Source organism: Pleurodeles waltl, chromosome 3_1 (assembly GCF_031143425.1).
Source record: "Pleurodeles waltl isolate 20211129_DDA chromosome 3_1, aPleWal1.hap1.20221129, whole genome shotgun sequence".
NCBI lineage: Eukaryota > Metazoa > Chordata > Amphibia > Caudata > Salamandridae > Pleurodeles > Pleurodeles waltl.
This window is the reverse complement of record NC_090440.1, coordinates 872,410,888-872,435,186: the sequence shown is the minus strand read 5'-3', so window position 1 is coordinate 872,435,186 and position 24,299 is coordinate 872,410,888. Positions and strand designations below refer to the sequence as shown.

At 46.5% G+C, this 24,299-nt stretch overlaps 1 protein-coding gene across 2 annotated transcripts in view; it reads right to left on the bottom strand.

Annotated features, from left to right (window-relative positions):
• Nucleotides 1–4,747: 4,747 nt before the first annotated feature.
• Nucleotides 4,748–24,299, bottom strand: part of LOC138284719 (protein argonaute-1) — a 316,972-nt gene continuing 297,420 nt past the window's right edge. For both annotated transcript variants that reach the window (XM_069223832.1, XM_069223833.1), the window contains exon 19: nucleotides 4,748–8,148. In XM_069223832.1, coding sequence (XP_069079933.1) covers nucleotides 8,040–8,148 — 109 coding nt within the window. In that variant the 3' untranslated portion in view covers nucleotides 4,748–8,039. The remainder of the gene's footprint in view (nucleotides 8,149–24,299) is intronic.

Genomic DNA, 24,299 nt, shown 5'->3' with positions numbered 1-24,299 from the left:
GTTCAAAAATGGATTGTTTCACAGTGCATATAGGTTTTGATGAAGAGAGTCTAACCCTGATTCAGTATGTTCAGAGGGCTGGATGAAGTCAGCTGTCTGGATTACTTGTGCATCCTTATGTAAGTCCTGATCATCCTCTGATACATCAGTGTCTGTCAACACTTTTTAATCACAGCCTCAGCTCCAACGACTAATGCACTGGCGAAGAGGGCTGATCTGGAACATGGGCAATGCATAACTGTGCTGTCTCCAATTTGGTTTTATTATGTGGCTAATATGAGGAGACCTGATTTAAGGTGCTTTCTGTTATCGTCTTAATAATATCTGTTCTTGTATCAAGGCACAATCTTCTCAGCAGATATGGGGAGTGTTGTTAAATCCTGAGTACAGGTGGCAAGGAAAGCTAGGAGAGGAGACTCCCACACTGGCATAGTTACACGGTGCTGAAAAAGTCACAACATGTTCAGGTAAAAAGATCATGTTGTTCTGCTGTCCTGATCTTTCCTTCGAGAGCCACAGACGTTTTATCCCCTGAAGCCTCGGGTACATTCCTGGCCAAACATGAATTGTTATAGAAATTTTCCAGAAGCACACACATTTAGAGAATCAACTGCTTAGAAAAAAACATTGTACTTTATGCAGTGGTTGAAGTTTAGTGTTCCAAGGCATACACAATCAAAACAAAAAGCAGAGTCAAAAACACCCCTTCCAGAAATGTAAAAGCAGACAATTATCAAAAAGGGTGGGGTGTCTGGTGAAGTATTCACCTGTGCCTTGCTAATGGTTAGAATGAACAGAACTGAGCTGGGACGGGATAGTTGGTGACGCGTGGATGGGGGTCAGGAACTGCATTTGTGGAGAGCACATTTGTGCTGGGACCCCATGGGAAAAACAAAAGTTTGCTGTGCTGGCATTACCTATCACTTGGGAAGGACAAAGAGCAAGAATGACTAATTAAGTTAACAAGTAGGAATTTACTGGTGTTGAATCAGGTGTGTCTACTGGATCACACCCTCAATCACCTAACCTGTCGAGCTCTAACAATCTGGCAACTTTAGTATTAACAGTTTGTGTGTGAAAGAAAACAAGCATTGGCAAAGCCAATAGGTTGTGCCTTTAATATGCAGGTGCAGTATTAGCTGCTGGTTTTGCCAATGTTTGTTTACTTGCAATACTTTCAGTGAAAAAGCTTTTGAAGAATGCTGCCTAATGTAGTCCATACTTTAGTGTGTAACTGTATTAAGTTGTTATTGGACACTGAGAAAGGAAATACATTATTAAGGACGCATAACATACAACATTAAAAACTGAAATTCTGCATTAGCAGGGTATTAGGTGTAGAAACAAATGTGTTTAATTTAATGCCTTGCTTTCATCGCGTTAGAGATCTATCTTTTTCTGAAATATATTGTGAACAGCGTGTACATTTGTAGTTTGAATTCATTTTACATTTTTATACATTACTGAACATATGGGAGGAGATATGGCCTAATGGCAGGGCTGTTGAGTTTGGAACATGGGTAACCAGGTTTGAATCCCTCAGTTCAACATCCTGCGATTCTGTGCAAATCACAATCAAATAGTATAACATAGTCAGGTTTGCACTATTAAAAAACTGCACAAAAAGTAGTTTTGACAGGGTTCAAGCAAATATTAGTTAATTTAACCATGCCATTATCCCCCATTCCCCACTCCATCCAATTGCCAAACCAAATAGCTTGTAGTTAGGCAAGACCTATTTATTGGCTTTGCCAAAGGTTGTCTATCATGGATAGGGGCTTGCATCTCCCAGGCATGCATTATACTGTAATAGAGCACTAACCCACCCCGAAATAAAGAATTGTTTTATTTATTTTAAAAGTCTTGCTAATCATTGCTAAACTGCATTTGTTTCCTGATGTTTACTTTTAGTCCTGACGGAGGTTAGCCAATAAAAGCTCCCCAATTGAAACATGGTCACCCAGAGGTAATTTATAGCTGGAAATGGTGTCTATGTTTCGTTTTGGATGTAAATGGAATATATAACTGGATAATGGAAAACTGAATGGCACACATCAATCGTCACTAGTGAAAGCAATAAACTTCATGATGTAACTAGTCAACGATTCTCTGTAAAGATAAAGACACACCTAAACTACACAGAAATGAAAATCCACACACAAATGTGAAACAGGACACCGTGATTAGCCTCAAAGTTACACTGTAACTTATTGTTTAACTGAAACAATGAGAAGGTACTCAAAAATAAAAATTGAAAACCTCGTTGACAGCATGCCTTGGCTCTGCATTCGAGATCTATTTAACACAGTGTTTCTGAGCCTATAAACATTATGCTCTATTGGGCAAAGTTTAAGTATTTAGATGACAGTGAGAAAAGCAGCCTCTGTAAAACCAGATCAGTGTGATAGTGACTCATACCCGGGGATGCAACCTACAGGGTGCACACAAAGTTACCATTCGCAAAGGCAATGAAAAAGGAGAGAAAACAGCGCTTAAAACTGGGCAGCGGGTGGTGACGACAGATCACCATTGCGATAGTATGTGTTCTATGTAAAGTGTCATGGTTGGGGGTCTAGCTACAACACCAAAAAGGAGACTAGGAGATAAAGACAGAAACGCTATAACTGGGCGCATTGAAACAGTAAAAAGAAGAAGGGTGTCCCAGAAATTAAAAGTACTTGTGGGGGTGGGGACGTTGCAACCACTAAGGTTCATCATTGTTTCTCACACATGTATGTTTTTTACCAAATTTAGGACAATCACTGCAAAGGTGCGGTAACTAGTTACAAATGCAATAAAGGGAAAGAAAATTAATTCTAGTAGTAGGGAAAGTATAGTGACCTCGGATTGGTTGGGAATAATTTTAGATTGTGCTGCATCGTGGTCTGGGATTGAATGCGGACTGTTTGTCTGCTGTTCAGTCCCGGGGATAGTGCGGTTTCTTGCAAATTGGACTGGTATCGCTCCATGTCTGTAATTAGCGTGTGCCCTTGAGTGAGGAGAGTGTGGGGCTTGCACAGAAAGTGTTGGATTAGCAAGGCAGACGCCTGATAAGCAAGCAGTCGTGAAAGCAATACGACACATTGTTGGTCACTCCTGGTGTTGCACCTTATGTTACATATTGTAGGCATGCACGCCTGACAAAAGGCAAAGTTGATCAGGGACAAAGTAGCTAAACAAGCACATGCTGACTTTACGATGTAAAAGACTAGGAACGGAAAAAAAAACAGGAAACGGCTAACACGAGCAGGAAACAAAAGCAGCTCCCCAAAACGAACACATAAACACTAAAGATACCAGTACATGGGAGGTGCTCCGTGGATGGAAACAAAACACAAAAAAGGAGGAAAAAGAGAACAAATTAACCACTACTAAGCAAGCATTCTTAAAGGACAATCAAAGTAACAAATAAAAAGGCAATTGGGGGGGGGGGGGGGGAGCTGTAACCCCACAAAGTGCATACAACAAGTCTTGAAGAGACAGCGCAAGCACTGCCTAGGCTGTACCGAAAATTACAGTTGAAATGCTGGAAGAAAGTACAAAAGAGGCAAGCTAAAAGTCTAATCTGTCTTTCAAAAGAAATGTGAGCTGTTTTTGCAATTTTTCTTCTACTTTGGCAATTTTTACACCCCACAGAAATGAAAAAAAGAAAAGAATTCAGGACAATATGACTAGAAAAGGGTCATGAAGAGCAAGATATCAATGGGGACCCTCAATGTGAAAAAGGACAGTCTGAAAGATACAAGAGTAACACTCAATATTACCCTCTGTTCTAATAACACAACGTAAGTTATAATCGCTTCTCATTCAAAAATGCACTCATTCGTGAAAGGAATGAAGGAAAGTACCAGGCACAGTAGAAGCAAGACTTTTTAGCCAGAAAACATTTAAAATGATCTGTGTTCAACAAAGGGGAACAAAGGTACAGTATAAACAATTCATGCATCAATTTTTATATAGTACTTTGTACTGGTGTCCAGCTGGTTTCAAACTGCTCCCACTTTTGGCAGATAAATTATCTGAGAAGGTAGAAAAGTATATAAAAATATGGAATGACTTGGTCAGGATGACATTCTTATGGAAAACCAGGATAGGGGCCCAGGACTCTTTGTTCTAGGACTAATAATGTAGCGACTAAACCCGTATCCCAACTGAAAAGATTTGGCCAATATAGAGCCAGAGTACTAACGAAACAAGAAAATGAACCGACTGGTTTGGTCTGAGTGTCTTTAAAATGCCATCAAGCTCCATTTTAAGGCAACCCCCATCCCAGCAAAGCCAACATATTTACATGATTTTGCCACCCACATCATATCCGCCCAGGAATGGATGAGGTATTGATCCCAGTTGGTGTAGCGCATGAGAAGTACATAATGTGGTTGGTGGGTCTACACTAGAAATGGAGGTAAGGTGGTGGCCAAGAATGCTCTTGGCTCTGTGTACACAAGGCACACCTGTAAACATTGTGTGTGCATAACACTGAAAGTTATAGTGGGTTATGAGGGTCTTGGCATTGTGTGTGCATTTCAAGTGCATCTGGGGAAAGCACAGACCAGTGCGCAGAAAAACTGGGCCCTTCCTTTGGTCAGCAGACATTTAAAATGCCCTGTGTAAGGCAAAAACTAAAAGAAATATGGAACTATTGCAATTAAGAAAAAAAACTATTTTCTTAAGATGACTTGAAAAAAAAATCCATACCCTCTACAGGATATATATACATTTTATTTTGTTTCTTGTTTTTTTTTTTGGGCGTCTATAAGATGCTACTGAACGCAGCCTCACAGAAAATGCTTGTATGATTATATGCTTAGCTAGACAACCAGGACAAAGTTTAAGCAGTGGAAGCATCACTGCACTGCCACCTTGCAAATTTGTCACATTCCTGGAACGAGAGCAGGAAACGCAGTGCCTGCTTTATGTCTTAATACTTAGCGTTTATGCCAAGCCAGACAACATGGGCACAGTTCACAGAAACTGCAGGCTGTCCTAGTTTCTTTCTTGAAAACTGTGCGAAAAGTGCACCTTCAAGCCACAGAAGATGGAAAATCGTGTCACTCGGCGATTACCTCTTTGCCGTTTCTTACGTAGGTTTCAATATTTCTGATGAAAACAGTGTTTCCAGAGGCCCCGCACTATCTGGGGCTAGTAATGTTGCTTTCCACTGACAAGGGCTCTCAATTAAAAGGATGGTAAGTGATGATGGATAAGGCTGATGCATGTTATGGAGGCCAATTGGCAGTGATGAGCAATCATATGTTTTTAGTAGTGGGACAGAATGTTACGGTCTGAGGAACGACAGGAACTGCTATACAGTTACTAACAAAACCTGAAATCTGAGTTCCAAATGTTACCTTGGTAAGGAAAATATAAGTAGCTCTTGGGGTAAAGACCTAGGTATCCCTTTTGCGAGGGGGCTCCAGTGAATGATGGGACCAGTAGTCTCAAAACCCAGTCAGTCGTGCTCAAATAAATTCACACTCTAAAATCCTTATTGCTGAGAAGTGTTGGTAATGCAGAATGGTCCAAAGTAAATTTGATTTTTCTTTTTTTCTCCCACTAATCACACTCACCAAACGACAGTGCACAGTGCTTGCATAGTGCAACCAAAGACACTTTGAAGAAGTGTCTCATGAGCTTAAGGGCCAGTAGCTTGAATATGGGTGAGGAAAAATCTAGGACTGAGGTGTATTGGAAAAAAACATGAGGGCACACTGAAGTTTGAAAGGTAAAATGGGATTTCATCAAACCCGGAAAACTGCATGGGTGGACTGCCATGACAGAACTGACGCACACAGTGTGTGTGGACTCTGGCGCAGGAACTGCTAAAATACAGGTGAAATGGCAGAGTTTGTGGACTTAAAACTGGAAATAAAACCGGTGCTGCATTAAAGTGGAAGAACCCGGAAAAGGAGCGTCTTCACAGGATTAGAATTTAGTTGTGAACTGGCTGATCGCGGAGGTAGCAGGATGGGGTGCTGCACGACTATGCAGTTGTTCATACTGTTTTAGCAGGGTTGCTTCAGCCCAGGAATGAGGTGCACTTGCCGAGTTACTAGCTGTGACAACCTGATAACCAGAGTGTGCTGCACCCAAGCGATGTGGGGCACTTTTGGTGTGAGTAGCCTTGGCACAACTGCAAGTGCTTAAAGAAGAGTCTAAGTTGCCTAAGTGGAGTGTAGTTATGACATTGTAAGAGCACAGGAGAGAAGCCTGGACGGAGGAAGCCGCAAATCAGGCAAGAGGTCAACTTAATTTTGAGTCTTCCTGGAGCTCATAACTGAGAAGCAGGAGCATCTTTAGTAAAAAGATACTCTTGTAGGCTAACTGTTATCAGCTTTGGGGCTCAATGACACCTTCAGGCAGGCTCAGGATTTTAACCAGCATCACTTTACATTCTGTTTGTTACTGATCTGCTACACTTGTAGCATTAGTTCACAGCGTTCGGTCGGATGCTTTTCACCATTAGTATGGCTGCGAAGAGCTTTTTTCAATGTTGCCAACCTTATCCAATAGTTCAGGTGCGCGTCCCACAAAGCACAGCGCTGCTGGATTAAAAAGCAAGGCCTTACACAAGACCATATGGAAAACCTCTGCGGCGATCGAGGAGACACCTCCATTTGTAACAGCAGACAGCGGTGCTACACTGCACCAAGAGTGAAATCAGAAAATGCTCCCAAGTCTCATTCCGGAGGTTCAGAAAACTCCACGCTGCTGTACGAAGGGAGTACACTGAACCAGGCGAGTGTGCACCGGGATAGCAGACATGGAACAATCGGATTACATGACAGTGTGAATGGCGCTGCATGGCTGGGGGGAGGTGTCTCCCCACAGCACCGGCTCAAATTATTTGTGGCTACAACCCAGCCCAGAGAGTGTTTAGCCTTCAGCATCACTTACAAATATGTTAAATTCTTTTAAAACACAGGGGTACGTGACATGTGACAGTTTGAGCTCAAAGACTGCGACTGCTAAGAACTAATGTAGTTAAGGAGCTGGAGGTCAAAGATGCACGCAATGTCCAACATTAAAAAGCAGTGGCGTCATCTAATTTACACCCCTTGCTGAACTTCTGCCCTCCAATATAGTTTTCTCACACCCTGTACTGCCTTCTAGTGCCCTGGAGATGCCATTACATGCAGGCTGGGCAGCCATGGCGCTCAGAGTGTTATCAAAGAGCTAACACACATGGGTCACCTTCTTGTGTCACGAAAGGAATTACATAATTCTTCTGTTAAATATACACATAAATCTGAAGATCTGCAGCATTGTCGTAAGGCACAGTCAGTCAATGAAAAAATAATATTGTGCAGGGCGTCTTCACATTCCCGCGGGTCACCCGTTTTCTTTCTAACGTGGTGCTGTAGCATGAGGAAAATGTGTTGCTACTTCGCCGCTAAGTGCTGTGGTGCCTTTATAGTACAAGAGGAAAAAACACGGAGGGCAGCAGGTTGGTGGGAAGGAGTGTGGACAGAGAAAAATAAAGATTAGTGTGTTAAAATAGTCTACAAACTAGACGTCATACACACTTCAGGCTCTTCAGTGCTGAAGGAGAAGTTTAACATAGCAAGGTGCGACTTTGTAAGGCCCTAGAACCTTCACCTACCTTCACTCCAACTCCTAGCCCTCCCGTCCACCCTAGGAAATAATACAAAACTACCAGCATCCATTTGGCACTTTGACAATGTCTGTGCTGTGTAGTCAAAAGGAGGTTGTGTTTTTCTGTATTGCATTTCAGGCTTTTTGCCAAAATCCTGCCGTAGTCCAGGCGGTGATCAGTCGTCGTTCAGAAAGTTTCATTCCCTTGGGTCAGTCATGCAGCAGGAAGATGCGCCTCTGTAGGTCGTCGAGCAACACAAGGTCGCCTTTCCGCCTGCTGCAGGCGTCTCTGTAACAGACAAGGTGCTCCCAAAGCGCTCGATTCCCTCATGAACCCCACGTGGAAAAATCAGAGAGCTTCTCTGGGTGGCTGAGGTATAAAAATGAACGAAAAAAGACCACCACAAAATTTTAAAAAATAAACAAAAAATACTGTGAAGGGTTCAAGCAAAGTACATGGTGCGCAGAGTGTCCTGGTGGACCTGAACGGCCTTGGCGAGGGCTTGAGGGTCTCTCCCGTTGCTCTGACCGGATATATGACTCCCTTCTCCACTGTGAAACAGGAAAAATTCACAAAGTTAATCAACTACGTAAAAGCATTATATCTTCAACACTTGTTCCTATATTTTGGAGGAGAAACAGTAAAAGGAATATTCTCTGTGTTGTCTACCGGGTGCACTGAAACGTCAGACTCAAGCTGGGCAAAAGGCTGCAAGTCTTGTTTGGAAAATAGACCCTTTTCTAGCATATAACACAGGTAGCATGTAACAGTTATCATCCAATGTAAGAATACTACCTAGGTCGTCAAAGCTCTAGCAAGAATTCTTGTATAATAATATAAATCAGATTGTTTCTAGGAAAAGGTGGTGGGAACTGCAGAACCAATGTCGTTTCGTCATACTGTGTAAAACATGATTCCTCAAACCACATACAAGAGAACAGGCTTTCACTGCAGTGTATATCTAAAAGCTAAAAATCAATGGCTGCAACAGATTAGATATCTGTGGTGCACTCCAAGGAGAAGGAAATTAAACTTTTATTAAAATTGTGGCTTGCTGTAAACTTCACACTTTCCAACTCATGCTCATTAATGCTCACTCTGCAGTACTCAGTACACCACAGACCACATCACCTATCATGTGCTTGATGCCTTCTTCAATACAGATGCCTGGACCTGGCCTGGCAGTCAGGCTGGACTTGTTCCCATGAGGAGCACGGTCAAGACTGATTTGGATATGGCTGGGTCCAACCTGAGGTTACGTGATAGGCACAAAACAATGGATTGGAATGCGCCCAAGCGACTCCCAGTGACCAAGATTAATTCAAGCATTTCATTCATCACCTTGCTGTTTATGCATTTGATGCCCTAAGTGCGCTGGGTATGCCCTGACGTGGGTCCCGGGCTCACTGTGCCACTGGAACAAAGCTATATCTAGCTGAAGAGCCCTAATTACGGAAAACCCGGTCCTAGGTTACTAGTGTTCCAGTTCAGAGAGAACCCGGCCTGGGAATTCGGGTTGGACTGTTCCCATGAGGAGCACGGTCAAGACTGATTTGGATATGGCTGGGTCCAACCTGAGGTTACGTGATAGGCACAAAACAATGGATTGGAATGCGCCCAAGCGACTCCCAGTGACCAAGATTAATTCAAGCATTTCATTCATCACCTTGCTGTTTATGCATTTGATGCCCTAAGTGCGCTGGGTATGCCCTGACGTGGGTCCCGGGCTCACTGTGCCACTGGAACAAAGCTATATCTAGCTGAAGAGCCCTAATTACGGAAAACCCGGTCCTAGGTTACTAGTGTTCCAGTTCAGAGAGAACCCGGCCTGGGAATTCGGGTTGGACTGTTCCCATGAGGAGCAGGGTCAAGACTGATTTGCATACAGCTAGGTCTAAACAAGTGCCATTACTAGTGGTGGAGATTTATTCAAGCATTCCATCCATCACCTTGTTGCTTTTGCATTTGACGCTCTAAGTGTACCGGGTATGCCAAGATGTGGGTCCTGGGCTCACTGTGCCACTGGAACCAAGCTATATCTTGCTGAAGAACCATGACTAGGGTGAAGCTGATCATAGGTTGCTTGTTTTCCGGTTCAGGAAGGGCCTAGCCTGGCAGTTCGGGGGACACTGTTCCTATAAGGAACAGGGTCAAGACTGAGTTGCATATGGCTAGGTCTAAACTGAAGTGGCATGGTGGAAGAAAACCAAGAGATAGCCAATGGCTGAGATTTTGCATTCTTCAATACAGAAACATGGTTAACCCCTATTACCTAGACACCCTTCTTCCCACAGAATCCCTCATGTGGACTGTGCAAGGAGAAGGGAAGGAGGCCTCTCTTATCCATAAGTCCTCTTGGTCCTGTACTGTCAGCAAGTAAGTAACACTCAACTCCAAGGAGCTATCATGGCATTCCCCAATGTCTGCAACTCACATCACTACCTTCCTTCTCATCTACAGGCCTCCCAAGCACAACAAGGACTTAATTGATGAATTCTCAGATCATTGCATCCACTTGTCCTTCCAACGTGCCCATGCCACCTTCTTGGGTGACTTCTACCTCCCAGACAATACAAACTCAAACGAAACCCAAATCAAGATGTCAACACAGTACGGCAAGTCATAGAACTGACATACTTCAAAGGGACATCCTTAACACTGTCTTCTGAACATCACCAACAATTAAATGCAAAGTACCCATACCCCTGGAGTAGATTGACCAATCCCTATTCCCATCTCCCTGATGAGCATCCTACCAACAAACAGAAGGTCAACCCAAAAGAAAATACCAAACCTTCAGCTCCTTCAAAGATTTCTCCATAGACAACCTAATATGAAAACTCCTCTCTCTCCATATCAACTCTATGTCCAATGCCAAGTCCTTTCTAAACAACTCCAACATCTTTTGGGGAAAACTATTTGAACATCTTCATCCCAATTAAAACATGCAACACCCTGGTACTCTAAAATCCTCACTGATAATAAACAACCCATCCACAGATAGGAGAGAAAACAGAAAAGAAAACAGAACTTCCAACAACTTCATGATCACGTTACTAAAGCAATGTACTATACTAACACCATAAATGAAGCCATCAACAGAAGCAGAACACTTCAAAACAACCAGGCACTGCATCCACCCCCTGCCAGACCCACCTATTTCTCAATCCACAGACAAGTGCAATGCCACCACTTCCCCAGTGACACAATACAGAATATGTGGTAGTACATTGACAACACCAAGTATGCTTCATCTCTTATGACTCCCTTCATGTAGTTCATCCTTCAAAGCCCTATCTCTTGCACATCTCACCAAAGTATTCAACTCCCTAAAAGCCACGTCTTAGGAATGCAATGTCTTACCTTTGTCCTACATCACAGATCTCCCTGGGGACACTCTCACCCCTACTCACCATTGTCAGGGCCTCCATGTAGGAGACTGGGCTTTTGTTGCAGTAGTCCCCTCACTTATGGCCTGATATTTGATGCAACTTTGACTGAAGCACACTGGGTTCCTGCTAACCAAATCCCCAGTTCAAGTGTTCTCTCCTTAAAACTGCACAATTGTTCCTCAATTGGCAATAGCTTTGGCACTCCTATAAGTCCCTAGTAAATGGTACCCCTAGGTACGTAGGGCATGGGTACCAAAAGGGGTCCCCAAGGACTGCAGCATGCATTGTGCCATCCTCAGGGACCCATAACCTAGCTCATGCAGACGGCCATTGCAGGCTGAGTGTCTTGGTGCAGCTAAAAGTGAAAACACGATATGGCACACAGCCTGTGTGTCATGCCCACTAACACTGCATTAAATATATGTAAGCCACCCCAACAGCAGGCCTTCCAGCCCTAAGGAAGAGCAGATATGCCACTGCTATGTCTTTGTTGATTCTAAGACACAGTAAGAGATCAGGGAAACCATTTTTAAGTACATGTGCTGGACACTGGTCAATATGAACTCCCTAGCTACATGATGGCTTCACTGAAAGTAGGGATGTTTGGTGTAAAAAGTCTTGTATTATTAATCCCTCACTGATTCCACTGACGGACGTATTACTATATGCACCCAGAGGGCACCTTAGAGGTGCCCCCTGAAAACCTACCAACTACTAGTGTGCTGGCTGACTGGTGTTAACCAGCCTGCCACCAACAGACAAGTTTCTGACCCCCAGGGGTGAAAGCCTCGACTCTCGGGCAGTCAGGAACAAAGTCTGCTCTGGCAGGGGTGTTATACACTCCTTCTAAAAGGATGACCTGCAAATCAGCATTCCAAGGCAGGGGGCTTCAAAGAACTCAACACCTTTGGTATGCATATATGCCTTACCTCAGAGGTGAGGAGATGCTGATCCCCCTAGGCCAGGGCCCATTTGGCACCTGGACAGGTGGGAAAATAAATAGTCAAAGAGGCGTGTCAAGGTTTAGGCCAGCTCCACAGCTAGGGTGAGCTACCTGATGTGGACACAAAATATGAAAGTCTGCCATCTTGGTGATACCAGAATAGGGAACTCTAGGACAAGGTTATGCCCACTTCCCACAGGAAGTGGGTATATAAGGGGCAGGGTGACCCAATGGGTAAGAAGCCCATTGGCTACTACCCTACACGCCCCTAAGGCCCCTAAATCCAGTATTTAGGGGAGCCCCTGGAACCAGAAAATCAGATCCTGCCAACCTGAAAGAAGGCGGACCCTGAAGAGTCACAAAAGCAAAAATAGAAGACCAGCAGCTGAGTGGCCCCAGACCTGCCAGCCTGCTGGCTGTATTAGACAACTGCACCAAAGTTGACTTATCCTGCAACTGTATGTGCCTCCAAAAGCCTGGGAGGACTGCCAGACTTTAACTAAAAGCCAGGAACTCCCATGGAGTAGTAAAGCTTCTCCCCTGCTTCCTGCAGGCACCCCAGAAGAACTGCGAGGACTCTGGACTGCCAAAACCGGACACTCAAGCCTGGTGTTACAGAGCCTCAGGCCACTCCAACTAGAGGAGATGCCAGCCCCCCGGACACAGCCCCCACTTTTGGCAGCAAGTCTGGAGGAGATAATGAGAAAAACAAGGAGTCACCCTCCAGCCCCTAAGGTGTCCTGAGCGGAGGATTACCCCCAATAGTATTAGGGATGTACCCCCTCCCAACAGGGAGGAGGCACAAGGAGAGTGTAGCCACCCTCAAGGACAGTAGCCATTGGCTACTGCCCTCCAGCCCTAAACACACCCCTAAATTGAGTATTTAGGGGTGACCTTGAACCCAGGAAAACAGATTCCTGACGACATGAAACAAGAAGAAGGACTGCTGACCTGAAAGCCCCACTGAGATGACGGAGACAACAACTTGTCCCCAGGCATACCGGCCTGTCTCCAGACTACAAGAACCCGTAACAGCGACGCATTCAGCGGGACCAGCAACCTCTGCCGACTCAGGGGAACACCCCTAGTTTCCATAGGGATCACTTGAGGCCCCCCTAGGGGGGTCCACCCCCCAGTTTAAAGACCCCTACTTTGATCACTGGAATCCTAAAGAGGGATGTATGTTGTCTGTTTTGTAATTATACAGCTATAGCTGTGAGATGTAAATAAATGGAGGTGTAACCTAAATTCGTTTTTTGTAGATGAAGCAAGTAACAGACTATGGCCCTCATTACAACCCTGGCGGTCAAAGACTGCCAGGGCTGTTTCGACAGAAGCACTGCCAACAGGCTGGCGGTGCTTCCCATAGGATTACGACCGCGGCGGAAGTGCCACAGTCGCACCGCCGGGACCAGCGGTTTCCCACCACATTGGTCCCGGCGGTTGTAATCCCCCCAGGGCTGCGCTGCTTGCAGCGCTGCCCAGGGGATTACAAGTCCCCCTCCCGCCAGCCTTTTCATGGCGTATGAACCGCCATGAAAAGGCTGGCAGAAAGAGGAGTCGCAGGGCCCCTGGGGGCCCCTGCACTGCCCATGCCTCTGGAATGGGCAGTGCAGGGGACCCCTGCCACGGCCCCATGGAGCTTTTCACTGTCTACATAGCAGACAGTGAAAAGCGCGACGGGTGCAACTGCACCCATTGCACCGCCGCAATACCGCCAGCTCCTGTTGCTGTGTTGCGGCCGAGATCCCCGCTGGGCCGGCGGGCAGAAACTAGGTTTCCACCCGCCAGCCCAGCGGGGACCTCCAAATGGCCCCCGCGGGAGTGGGGCCGCGTTGGCGGCTGCGCGGTGGATTCAACTTGGCGGGCTGGAAGTTGAAATTAGGGCCAATGTCTTGTACAGTAGCTTTAATTGGATTAATGTGTTTGGGTTGACTGTAGCAAACAAAGCGTTTTCTGCTGTGGCGAAAAGAGCTACTTGAGGTGTGCCCCACTTCCGGAAGTATTTTTAAAGGACTTGAGGATGGTGTTCCCATTCATGTACTTGTTGCTGCATCCTACTGAGTAGGTTTGCAGTCGTTGTCCGTACCTGGGAGATAGACTGCCACTAGGTGAATGTGATGGTGGAGGGCTCATTTCCATGTTGTCTGAGAGAGTTGTGACAATTGAAGTGACCGTGTACCCCCCTTGTTTCTGAAGGAAGTACATCGCCGTCATATTGTCTGTGCGGATGAGGAAAACTTTGTGAGAGAGGTGATGAAGAAATGCTTTCAGGGCTAGGAAAACTGTCTGAAGCTCTAGGAAGTTTATGTGTAGGGAATGATGATGAGGATCCCAATGTCCCTGTCCTGAGTGGTCTCAAAGGTAAGCACCCTTAGCCTGTGTGTGACACGTCAGTTGTCAGAATGATCTGAGGCACAGCGTCCAGAAAAGGCCAAACTTTCGACAGGTTGGTGGTGTTCCACCATTGCACAGAGCGGTGCGTAGGACTGTAACAACACTAGATCTTCCCAGTGACCCTGTGATTATGCCCACTGATGTGACAAACACTGCTGAAAGGGGCACATGTGGAGTCTGCCACGGGAAACAGTGTCAATGCAGGAGGGCCATAATCCTGAATAGGCGCATCACAGTCCTGAATGTGTATGATGAGTTCTCTTGAAATTGAGGGAGGACAGACTAAAAGTTGTGAACACAAGACAGATTAGAGTATACAATCCACAACTGTGCATTGAGTATGGCTCCTAGACAGCGCTGTATCTGGAGAGGTTGATAACTTTCTCAACTCCCACTAAGTGTAAAATCTAAGTTGTGCAGAAGGTCCACTGTCATCTGAGTGTGGCGTTGGTATTGTGACAACATGCTGGCTTTGATAAGCCAGTCATCTACGTGAGGGAATATGTGTATGTTTTGTCTTCTGAGATGTGCTGCTACTACTGCTAAGCACTTTATGCATACCCTGTGAGCTGTGATAACTCCAAAAGAAGAATCTTATATTGGTAGTGTTCTCCCACAATCAGGAATCTGAGATATTACGGCGTGAAGGGTGGATGTGGATATGGAAGTAGGCGTCCTTGAGATCTAGGGCCGTCATGAAGTTGCCCTGTTGTAAATAAGGAAGAGAACATCTTGAAGAGTGACCATGTGAAAGTGTTCTGAATGAATGTAGTGGTTTAAGGGCCTTATGTCCAGAATGAGCCTGAGAAAGCAGTCTTTCTTTGGGAATGAGGGAGTATAGAGAGTATACTCCTATTCCTTGGTATTGTAGTGGAACTGGCTTGATGGCTCCTTTGAGAAGAAAGGATTGCACCTCTTGTTTGAGAAGAAGATGGTGTTCTTGAGAAAGCCTGTGAGAGCAAGGGGGAATGTTTTGGGGAGTGGTAATGAGCTCCAGACAGTAGCCATGTTGGATAATGGAGAGGACCCACTGGTCTGAAGTGATGTTGACCCATTGTATATGGAAATTTTGAAGGCGTCCCCTGATAGGTGTGGAGTGAGGGGTATGAAGACGTAGGTAATCACTGTTCAGATGTTGATGTACAGGTGCGGGTGGTGGTGCTCTTTGCTCTTGTGTTGTTGCCTTTATAGGTGTCTCTATAGAAGCATTGTGGGAAGGAACTGGAAAGCTGTCTGACCTGAGATATGGAGGCCTCTGAGGTCGTTGGTTTGTAACCAACTCTGAATGTGGGGCGATGAAAAGTACGTCTTTGGGAGGGGGACTGTAAAGCACCCATGGCCTTTGCGATATCAGTGTCTTTTTTCACTTTAAGGGTGGAGTTCACTTGAAGGACAAAAAGATGCTGCTTGTCGAAGGGCATGTTTAGTACTGCTTGTTGTACCTCAGGTTTAAAGCCTGAGCATCTAAGCCAAACATGTCTCCATACTAGGACGCTAGTATTGATACTACGTGCAGCAGTGTCTGCCGCATCCAGGGCACATCTGATGGAGTTATTATTGATTGTCTGCCCTTCTGCAACGCCCTTTTGCGGTGCTCATCTGTGAGATATTGAAGGAGCTCCTCCATCTCATCCCAGTGAGCCCAATCATATCTCGTAAGTAAGGCTTTTGAGCTGGTGATGCGCCAGTGATTAGCTGCTTGTGCAGGCATCCTCTTACCTGCGGCATACATCTTTTTTCTCTCCTTATCTGGCGGAGGACAGCCCCCTGTGGCCTGACTATTGGCCTGTTTACGTGTGGTAGTAGCCACAATAGAATCTGGCAGGACCTGTGATCTTATGTATGGTGGATCAGAGGGAGCATCTTTGTATTTTTTTGTCCTCTAGGGGTGATAACCTTGGAGCAGACTGGTTCCTTCAATATGTTGTCTGCATGACAAAACATGGCAGGGAGCATGGGGAGGAACTGGATATCCCTATGTGTGGACGATAGGGTATCAAAAATAAAGTCCTGTTCAATGGATTCCCTGTGAAAGCTCGACATTGTGGAAGGCGGCTACCTGAGCAATCACTTGCTGGTAGGGTGGAGCATCCTCTGGTGGTGAGGGTCGTGCGGGGTATAAGTCTGGACCTGTAGATCATGGGATCAAGGTCATATGTGTCCCATGGATCTGGGTCCTGCTAAGTCCCACCCAAATCCTCCACAGTAAATAACAGGGAACCCTGTGGTGTTAAATCTCCTGCAGTAGGAGAGGCAGGTGAATGAGGATTGTCGAGAAAAGGTAGGTGTTGGCGGAATTGTGCAAGGTGGTAGAGGAGGAGGAGGCTTGTGAATAGTAGTAGCCTTGTCCTTGGTCTTTTTTGGAGGTAGTGTTGTGTTCAGAGCCTCCTGAAAAGATACATTCCGCTTGAAGGTAACAGGAGGAGAAGCAATGATGTGTCCTATACACTCCTGGATGTGGACTTGGCTCTGACGAACGTCCCTGGTCTCCAAAATGGGGCAACAGGAGATGGTGTGACCGAAGTTTGGATAGAGTCTTTCGACTCTGAAGAAGCGGATTCCCTTGTTTTCGGGACCAAGCTTCTCGGTTGGTGCCCTTTTGTTGGTACCAAAGCGGTTGTGGAGCTTGGTCGGTTTGGTGCAGAAGTGGTTGGTGATGAGGGCCAAATGGAAATGGCCACAATGTCTCGGACCGAAGATGTAGAGGTCGATGCCGAAGACGATGTCTTGGCCTTAGCAATTTTCAGTGCTGAGCAAGGGGCGAGCATCCAAGCCTGTTTTTCATAGCAGGCCATGGTCTGGTGGCAGTGGCTGTCTGGCGACCTCGATAAAGGGCCTTTTGGAAGTCTTAGAGGGGGGCAGGACGGTCCACGGTACTCACAAGTTGCGTTAATGTCACCTCATGGCTTTCAATATCCGACTGGACTTCGGAGTCCTATATGGAAAAGGTCTCCTCCTGTTTTAGCTCCTCCTGGGTGTGCCCGCTTCTCCCCCAAAGATGTCCGGTGTGTCTTCTGGAGTCTTATGCGCCATCTCCAGTTGACTAGCTCTCCAGTCTCGAAGGGTCTCTTTCGACCAGAAGGATCTGCGGGCCACAAACGTGGCTTCTTGATGGTCGGGAGAAAAGGCACAGGTTGCACACCAGATGTTGGTTGGTGTGCTGGAATTTATAGTGGGACAGAAGCGAAACAGAGTACATTCCATTGGCCCAGCATATTGGTTGGTGCCATAGGTTGAGGTAGGCCCGACCAGGTGATTGCGCCTCGAAGGGCATTTGGTCAGTCCCTGGACTGACGGAGTGAGACGAGCACAATAAAGTGAGAAAACACTCCCAAGAACAATAACGTTGATGGGAGTAAAGATGGAAAAAGAAGGTTTCAAAACCAGAGCAAGGGGAACCAGATGGAGGAGAGAAAACAATCTAACAAAGGAGTCGATGTCCATGCGCAGTATCACAGAGGAGGAGGAGTCACTTGATCCTGTGATTGGAAAGGCTTTTTCAAAGAAAAACAACTTGCTAAGCTCTGAACTCAGCGCTATATGGAAGGAGCATGCTCTGCATGTGTATTTACAGTCACACATGCCGTCAAACTTCCTGTTATTTGACAAGAACAACAAAGAGGATACCATACAAACGTGGATCAGACATGAACCTTCATGGCTTCAAACCCTACCTTTCAATAAATGCCAAGTCACTTGGATTCACCCTCGACGCCAACCTCACCCTCAATGAACACATTTTAGAAAGAATGCAAAGATCACCAGGTTCCAACTGCCTCTTCTAAAGAAAATGAAACCATTTCTTCCAGAAAGCAACTTCAGAGTTCAAGTCCTTGTATTCGTGCATCCGGACAGTGGTAAAGTCCAGATCCATGGCCTCGAGGCGCCTTAAGGGCATCCTTCACGCTGCAGCACATCTAATCCATGGCCTGAGAAAATATGATCACCTCACTCCCACCCTAATGGAGCCTAATCACACCCACAGCCAGGACACCATCAGACTTCAGATTAAGAAGTGTGAAAAAGAAAGAAATATGCACTCAGGATCTGGAGCAACATCCCTGCATCCCCGTTCTAATGTTGCTCCAATTTAGAAAAGAGTTGAAGACTCGCCTCTTTAAAGCACACTATGTCACAATGCATTAAACATCCACAACCCAGATGGATGGTGCAAACGTTTGGAACAGTGTTCTTAACACAGCAAATATCCGCTAAAGGGATATTACCCAGGAAAGCAAAGTGGCACCCTTTTTGCATGTGAAACAGGTCCTGGAAGGCACCAAGAGTGTCTGCTTGGCCTCAGCATACCATATTTGGAAGAACTTGAAAATTTGCCTCGCAATGGCAGATTTAGAGATGGAGCAGCCTATGTAGGATTGGGCAAATGCGACAAAATGTTTATTGGATTTCCAAAAGGATGGATATTCTGTCTGGCTTATTACAAGTACCATAGGCTGTACTGTGCTTGTAATAACAGATATCCACCATATTTATGATAGAGTAGCTTGTGCGCCAAACTCTTAAAAAAACAAAAAAAGAAAACTTATTATGGCAATAAAATACATTAGCGGCCTCTTAGCATCTGGGATGTGAAGGGCCCTCTTGGCTAAAGACTCTGGAAGGGTGAGACAACCATTGGCAGAAAGTTAGGATTGGTTTGAACGACTACCCAATTCTTATGAACCTGAATGAACAGTTCTTCTTGTATTGTAAGAGTCTGAAGCTCGCTAATACAGCTGAGGGAGGTGTTTGGTAATGGAAAACTAACTTCCAAGATAGAAACTGTAGGTCAAAGTCATGTAGGATGTTTTAAAGGTGGACCCATGTGAAAACTACATTACGTGTGCAACACGTGGGCATGTGGCGTTTTGGGAGGCACTCAAATTTTAATACCCTTCATAAAAAACTTAATGACAGGAACAGTGATGCGCGTAATAAATTTTGCAAGCACACTGCATCTCCTATCAGGGGTAGGCTCATCAAGTGTAAGAAAGGCCTGCCTAGCATAGATGTAGCAATGAGCAGACAATCTTCTGCACAGAGACCTTAAAAGTGTCTAATTGTGTGAAGATTCTGCAGTGCATTATTCTCCTCAATTTAGGTATATAATAGGCACGAGTAGTGGGTCTGGGTGCCTCCCAGAGAATGACCATGCACTACACTAGAAGTTTGAAGTGGCAAAACCCCAGGAACTCAGGTGCAAGACCGCTAGGTTCAGCTGCCTGAGATCTGGGTGTCTGAGCTGGCCCTGATGCAGAGTAGAAGTGTCCGTTTCAAAAAGGGCTTCTTGTGTGGTCTGATCAATTTCACTATGAGCACTGATCAGTACTACTATGCTGAGGGCCATAGATACCTGCCTCATCTTCCACACCATATACGGGATTATCAGGAGAAGAGGAAAAGTGTGGGCAAATATCTTTGACGAGGTCATCCATAGTGCATTGCCCAAGGACTGTGGGAACAGGTATCTGGAGACGAAGCTGTGGCATTTCCATTTTCTGGAGTGGCTAATGGGTCAATGGTTGGGGTTCCCCACTGATTAAAGTACTTGTGAAGGACTTGTGGGTGGAGTTTTCACTCATGATCTTGTTGATGCGTCCTGCTGAGCAGGTCTGCAAAGTCATCGTCCACTCCTGGAAAATGCTCCAACAGGTGAATGTTGTTGTGGATTGCCCAGTACCAGAGATCTCCTCAGCCAGTGCAGGTGTGGCCTCCATGCTTCTGGATGTATTACAGGGTGTATTACACAGCTGTCATGTTATCCATCTTTATGAGCACTTTCTTGCCTCAAGTACGTTTGAAGAACACTAGACGAATGCCTAGAAGTTCCAGGTAGATCATATGCTGCCCCTTGGACTGTGTCATCCAAGTGCCTAGTCTAGGCATGGCCACCTACGGAAAGGAGTCTAGAAAGGGCCTGCTGAGCAACAGGTTACGACTTTTCGATCATAGCAGAGTGCTGAGCTCTGATCATTACGAACACTGAATCTTTCCAGTGCCCCTCTTCTTGTGACCATTGTCTTGCGAGGCATTCCTGGAGAGGTCAAGTGTGCAACATATTATATGGCCTGATTGGAATGCAGTACGCCCTCGTCCCCAAACGTTTTATCGCAGTAATTACAGTGAGAAGACATCGTGTCTAAAAAAGAGACACCAGCTGTTGGAATACCATCACCCTCAGTTCAGTGGGGTATTGTTTCTCTGACAAATTGCTTAGTGCTAAGCCCAAGAAAGGCTTAATCTGCGGCGGCTGGAAGTGTGAAGTTGGTGGTGAACCCTATCATGTGGAGTAGGGACACTGCTGTTTGAGTGTGTAATAGGCATTGTTGTACAATTTACTTACCTTCGGTAACAATATACCTGGTAGAGACATATTCTAGTTGCAGATTCCTTACCTTTGAATTTTCCCAGGCGTCAGACTGGATCTGGAGATTTTTTCTTCAAGCAGTACCCCTTGCGTGCCGTTAGCTGGCGTAGGTCGACTCCGCGGGCGTCACTGGCGTTGTGGTCACGATGATGATGTTGCGGTCGTATATAGGCGCCACCCCGGCACGCTGACGCCAGTTTCTTTTCATGAATTTTCACGGCAGTAGCACGGAGCCATGAAGAACACTGAGAATGGTGCGTGACAACTAGGGCCTTAGAGGGAAGTACCTGTACCTAGAAATCAGTTTGCAGAGCAGGGAGGATGGGCGGGTCGGTAAGGAATCTACAACTAGAATACGTCTCTACCAGATATATCGTTACCGAAGGTAAGTAACTTGTACATCTGATAGAGACTTCTAGTTGCAGATTCCTTACCTTTGAATAGATACCCGAGCAATACCATCCCCGATGGAGGGCTGCAAACTAAGATCACACCAAACAGTCCTGCAGGTCTGAATGGCCAAAATAGCCATCCCTGCGGACCTCATTGTCCAGGCAGTAGTGCTTGGTGATCGTGTGTAAGGACGCCCACGTTGCGGCCTGACATATATCCAGGACAGGAACTCCCCGTGCTAACGTTGTGGTAGCAGCAGTTGCTCTGGTCGGATCAGCTTGCAAACCCTCAGGGGGTTGCTTTTTCACCAAAGCGTAGCACATCTTGATGCAGAGGACTACCCATTGTGAGTTGGTCCTCTCCTGCACCGTCTTCCCTTTCTTCGCACCCACATATCCCACAAAGAGTTGATCGTCCACCTGGAAATCATTGGTACAAGCTAGATGGATCGCCAATGCTCTTTTTGGGTCCAGACGGTGGAGTCTCTCCTCCTCATGTGAGGGATGAGGGTGGAGTGTAAAAAGTAGGCAAGGAGATAGATTGGCCTATGTGAAAAGGGGTTACCACTTTGGGAAGAAAGGAAGCCCAGGTACAAAGTACCACTTTGTCAGGCTGCACTGCTAGGAATGGTGGCTTCGAAGAAAGAGCATGAAGCTCACTTACTCTGCGAGCAGAGGTGATGGCAACCAAGAAAGCCGTTTTAAGTGTTAAGAGCCCTAAAGGACAATTGTGGAGTGGCTCGAAAGGGGCGCACATGCGGTATGTGAGGACCAAGTTTAAATCCCACTGGTGCATAATGAATGGAACAGGAGGGAACATATGAGTGAGGCTTTTAAGAAACCTCCCAAAAATGGGAGATTTGAAAAAAGAAGGTTGGTCTGGTAGCCTTAAGAAGGAAAAGATGGCAGACAAATATCCCTTGAGGGTGCCCAGAGCAGAGCGCTGTTGGGCAAGACAAACAATAAAGAGGTGGACCTCTGAGAGAGGTGAAGAGAAGGGATCAACAGATTTGTTGATACACAGTGCCACAAATTCCTTCCAACGACAGGCGTATACCATTTTGGTGGAGGGACAACTGTCTGGCAAGATGATATTACAGACTTTGGGTGGAAGGTCAAACGCCGTCAACTGTCGCCGCTCAATCTGCACGCAAGGAGGCGGAGACTAGACAGGTTTGGGTTGATAGCCGTGCCCTGCTGCTGTGACAGAAGATCCTCCCGAAGGGGCAGTCCGATTGGAGGTTCGATGGCCATGCTTAGGACTCTTTGTGCCCATTCCGGAGCTACCTAGATTACTTGGGCCCGATCTTGCCTGACCTTCTTCAGAACTCTGGGCAGAAGTGGTATTGGCAGGAAGGCATACAGGAGGCCTGCGTTCCACTCACAAGTTTGTGAGAGAACATTCCGGACCTTTTACGGAACTGGGGGCAGCACTTGCGCGATCGTATCCCAGAGAGTATAGGAATAGCGTCCCAAAAGGCATGCGGTGTTCATGGACCGCAGCGCTAGACTGGCAGAAGAAAACATCTTATTGCCTAAGTTGTCCAGTCTTTTTGATTCCCTGTCCCGGGGAGCAGTAGGGAATGCGCCAGAGGATGAACAAGCCTGGATGACAAGGCTTTCAGGCGTAGTGTGTTGGGTGAGGAAATATGGGTCATTCGGCGCAGGCTGATGGCAGTGGGCAATAGTCCTATTAACAGGAGCCCCTGTGCTAGGTTTGGAACAGGTCCCCAGTAGGACGTCTTTAAGCGCTTCGTTGAAGGGAAGAAGGGGTGCCGAGTTGGAAGCCCCAAGTTGAAGCACTTCGGTCAGGGCGTTAGGCCTGACCTCCACAGAAGGAAGTTCGAGGCTCAGAACCTCAGCCGCCCTTCTCACCACCATTGAGTATGACGCTCTCTCCTCCGTAGCCACGGTATGGGGAGAAAACATGCCAGTGTCAGGGGAGGTGTCCAACCCACTGTCATCACCCAAATCCTGCACCCAGTCCAATTCAGGTTCAAGCTGGTCTTCTAAAGTGTCCAGCGACCCCTCTACACTATCCCCATATCCATACCCATAGTAATAGGGTTCAGGATCAACCCTGGGCACAACAGAGCCCATGGAAAACAGTATCAGCGTCGATCGATGTCGTTCCGGCTATGGGTTGCCTGGGATGAGTTTAAGATCGACATTGATTGTGAGCCCAATCGGCACCGGGAGTGTCGATGTCTGCCCTACCGGCGGGGAAGGTCGCGTTGGCATGATCAGCGTCTGGACAGATCTGGAAGCGGATCCTGAGGTGCCCTCCAGAGTCGGGACCGAAGTCGCTGACTTTGAACCCGAGGGGGCCCTCAACAACTCTCCTGGGCCTGAAGGCACTAGGATGGTTTGGGCTGCCCATATATGAGGCGCATGGCCTCATAGAACTCCTTTAGTTGGGCAGGGGTAGCCCCGGCTACGGAAATTCAGGGAGGTGCGGACCGGACCCAGACTGAGGCTCCGAAGGCAGAGGCCTAGAGAGTTGACGCTCTTCGCGCATCGCGTAGTTCGAGCGACGGGGCGAAGTCAAAGAACATTTCGCCGTCTTTGAGTACCTCTTCTTACCCGAATGTCCAGATGACTTGGATGAAGAAGAATGGTGGTGACTCCATGACCGGTCTCCTGACCTTCCTCTCGAATGGGACCAGGAACAATGCAGAGTCGAGTGTCGGAACGCCATGAGCTTTAGAGTCCGCTCCCTCAAAGCTTTCAGGTTCATGGCCTGACACTCAGAACACAACTTCGGGTCGTGGTCGTGCTCCAAACACCAGAGGCACACAAGGTGTGGATCCATCACTGACATCATGCGGTGACAGAAGTTGCAGGCCTCGAATCCGGTCTTACGGGACATCCATTGACGGAGAAAAACCTGTAAAAAAAAAAAAAATAACATAATGTTGCACTCAGACAAAAAATTACTGGGGCAGCTCTTCTCCAGATCTGCGTGTAGGCTGACGCGGAAAGAAAATAACTTACATCACCGCGCCAGTCTTCACGGCGACCACGATGTCAATGACGCCCGCGGAGTTGATCAATGCCACCTAACGGCGTGCAGGGGTACTGCTCGAAGAAAAAATATCTCTAGATCCAGTCTGACACCTGGGGAAATTCAAAGGTAAGGAATCTGCAAGTAGAAGTCTCTATCAGATGCCCGCTGCTTCTCTTGTTCAGCCAGGCGTCAAGGTATGAAAAG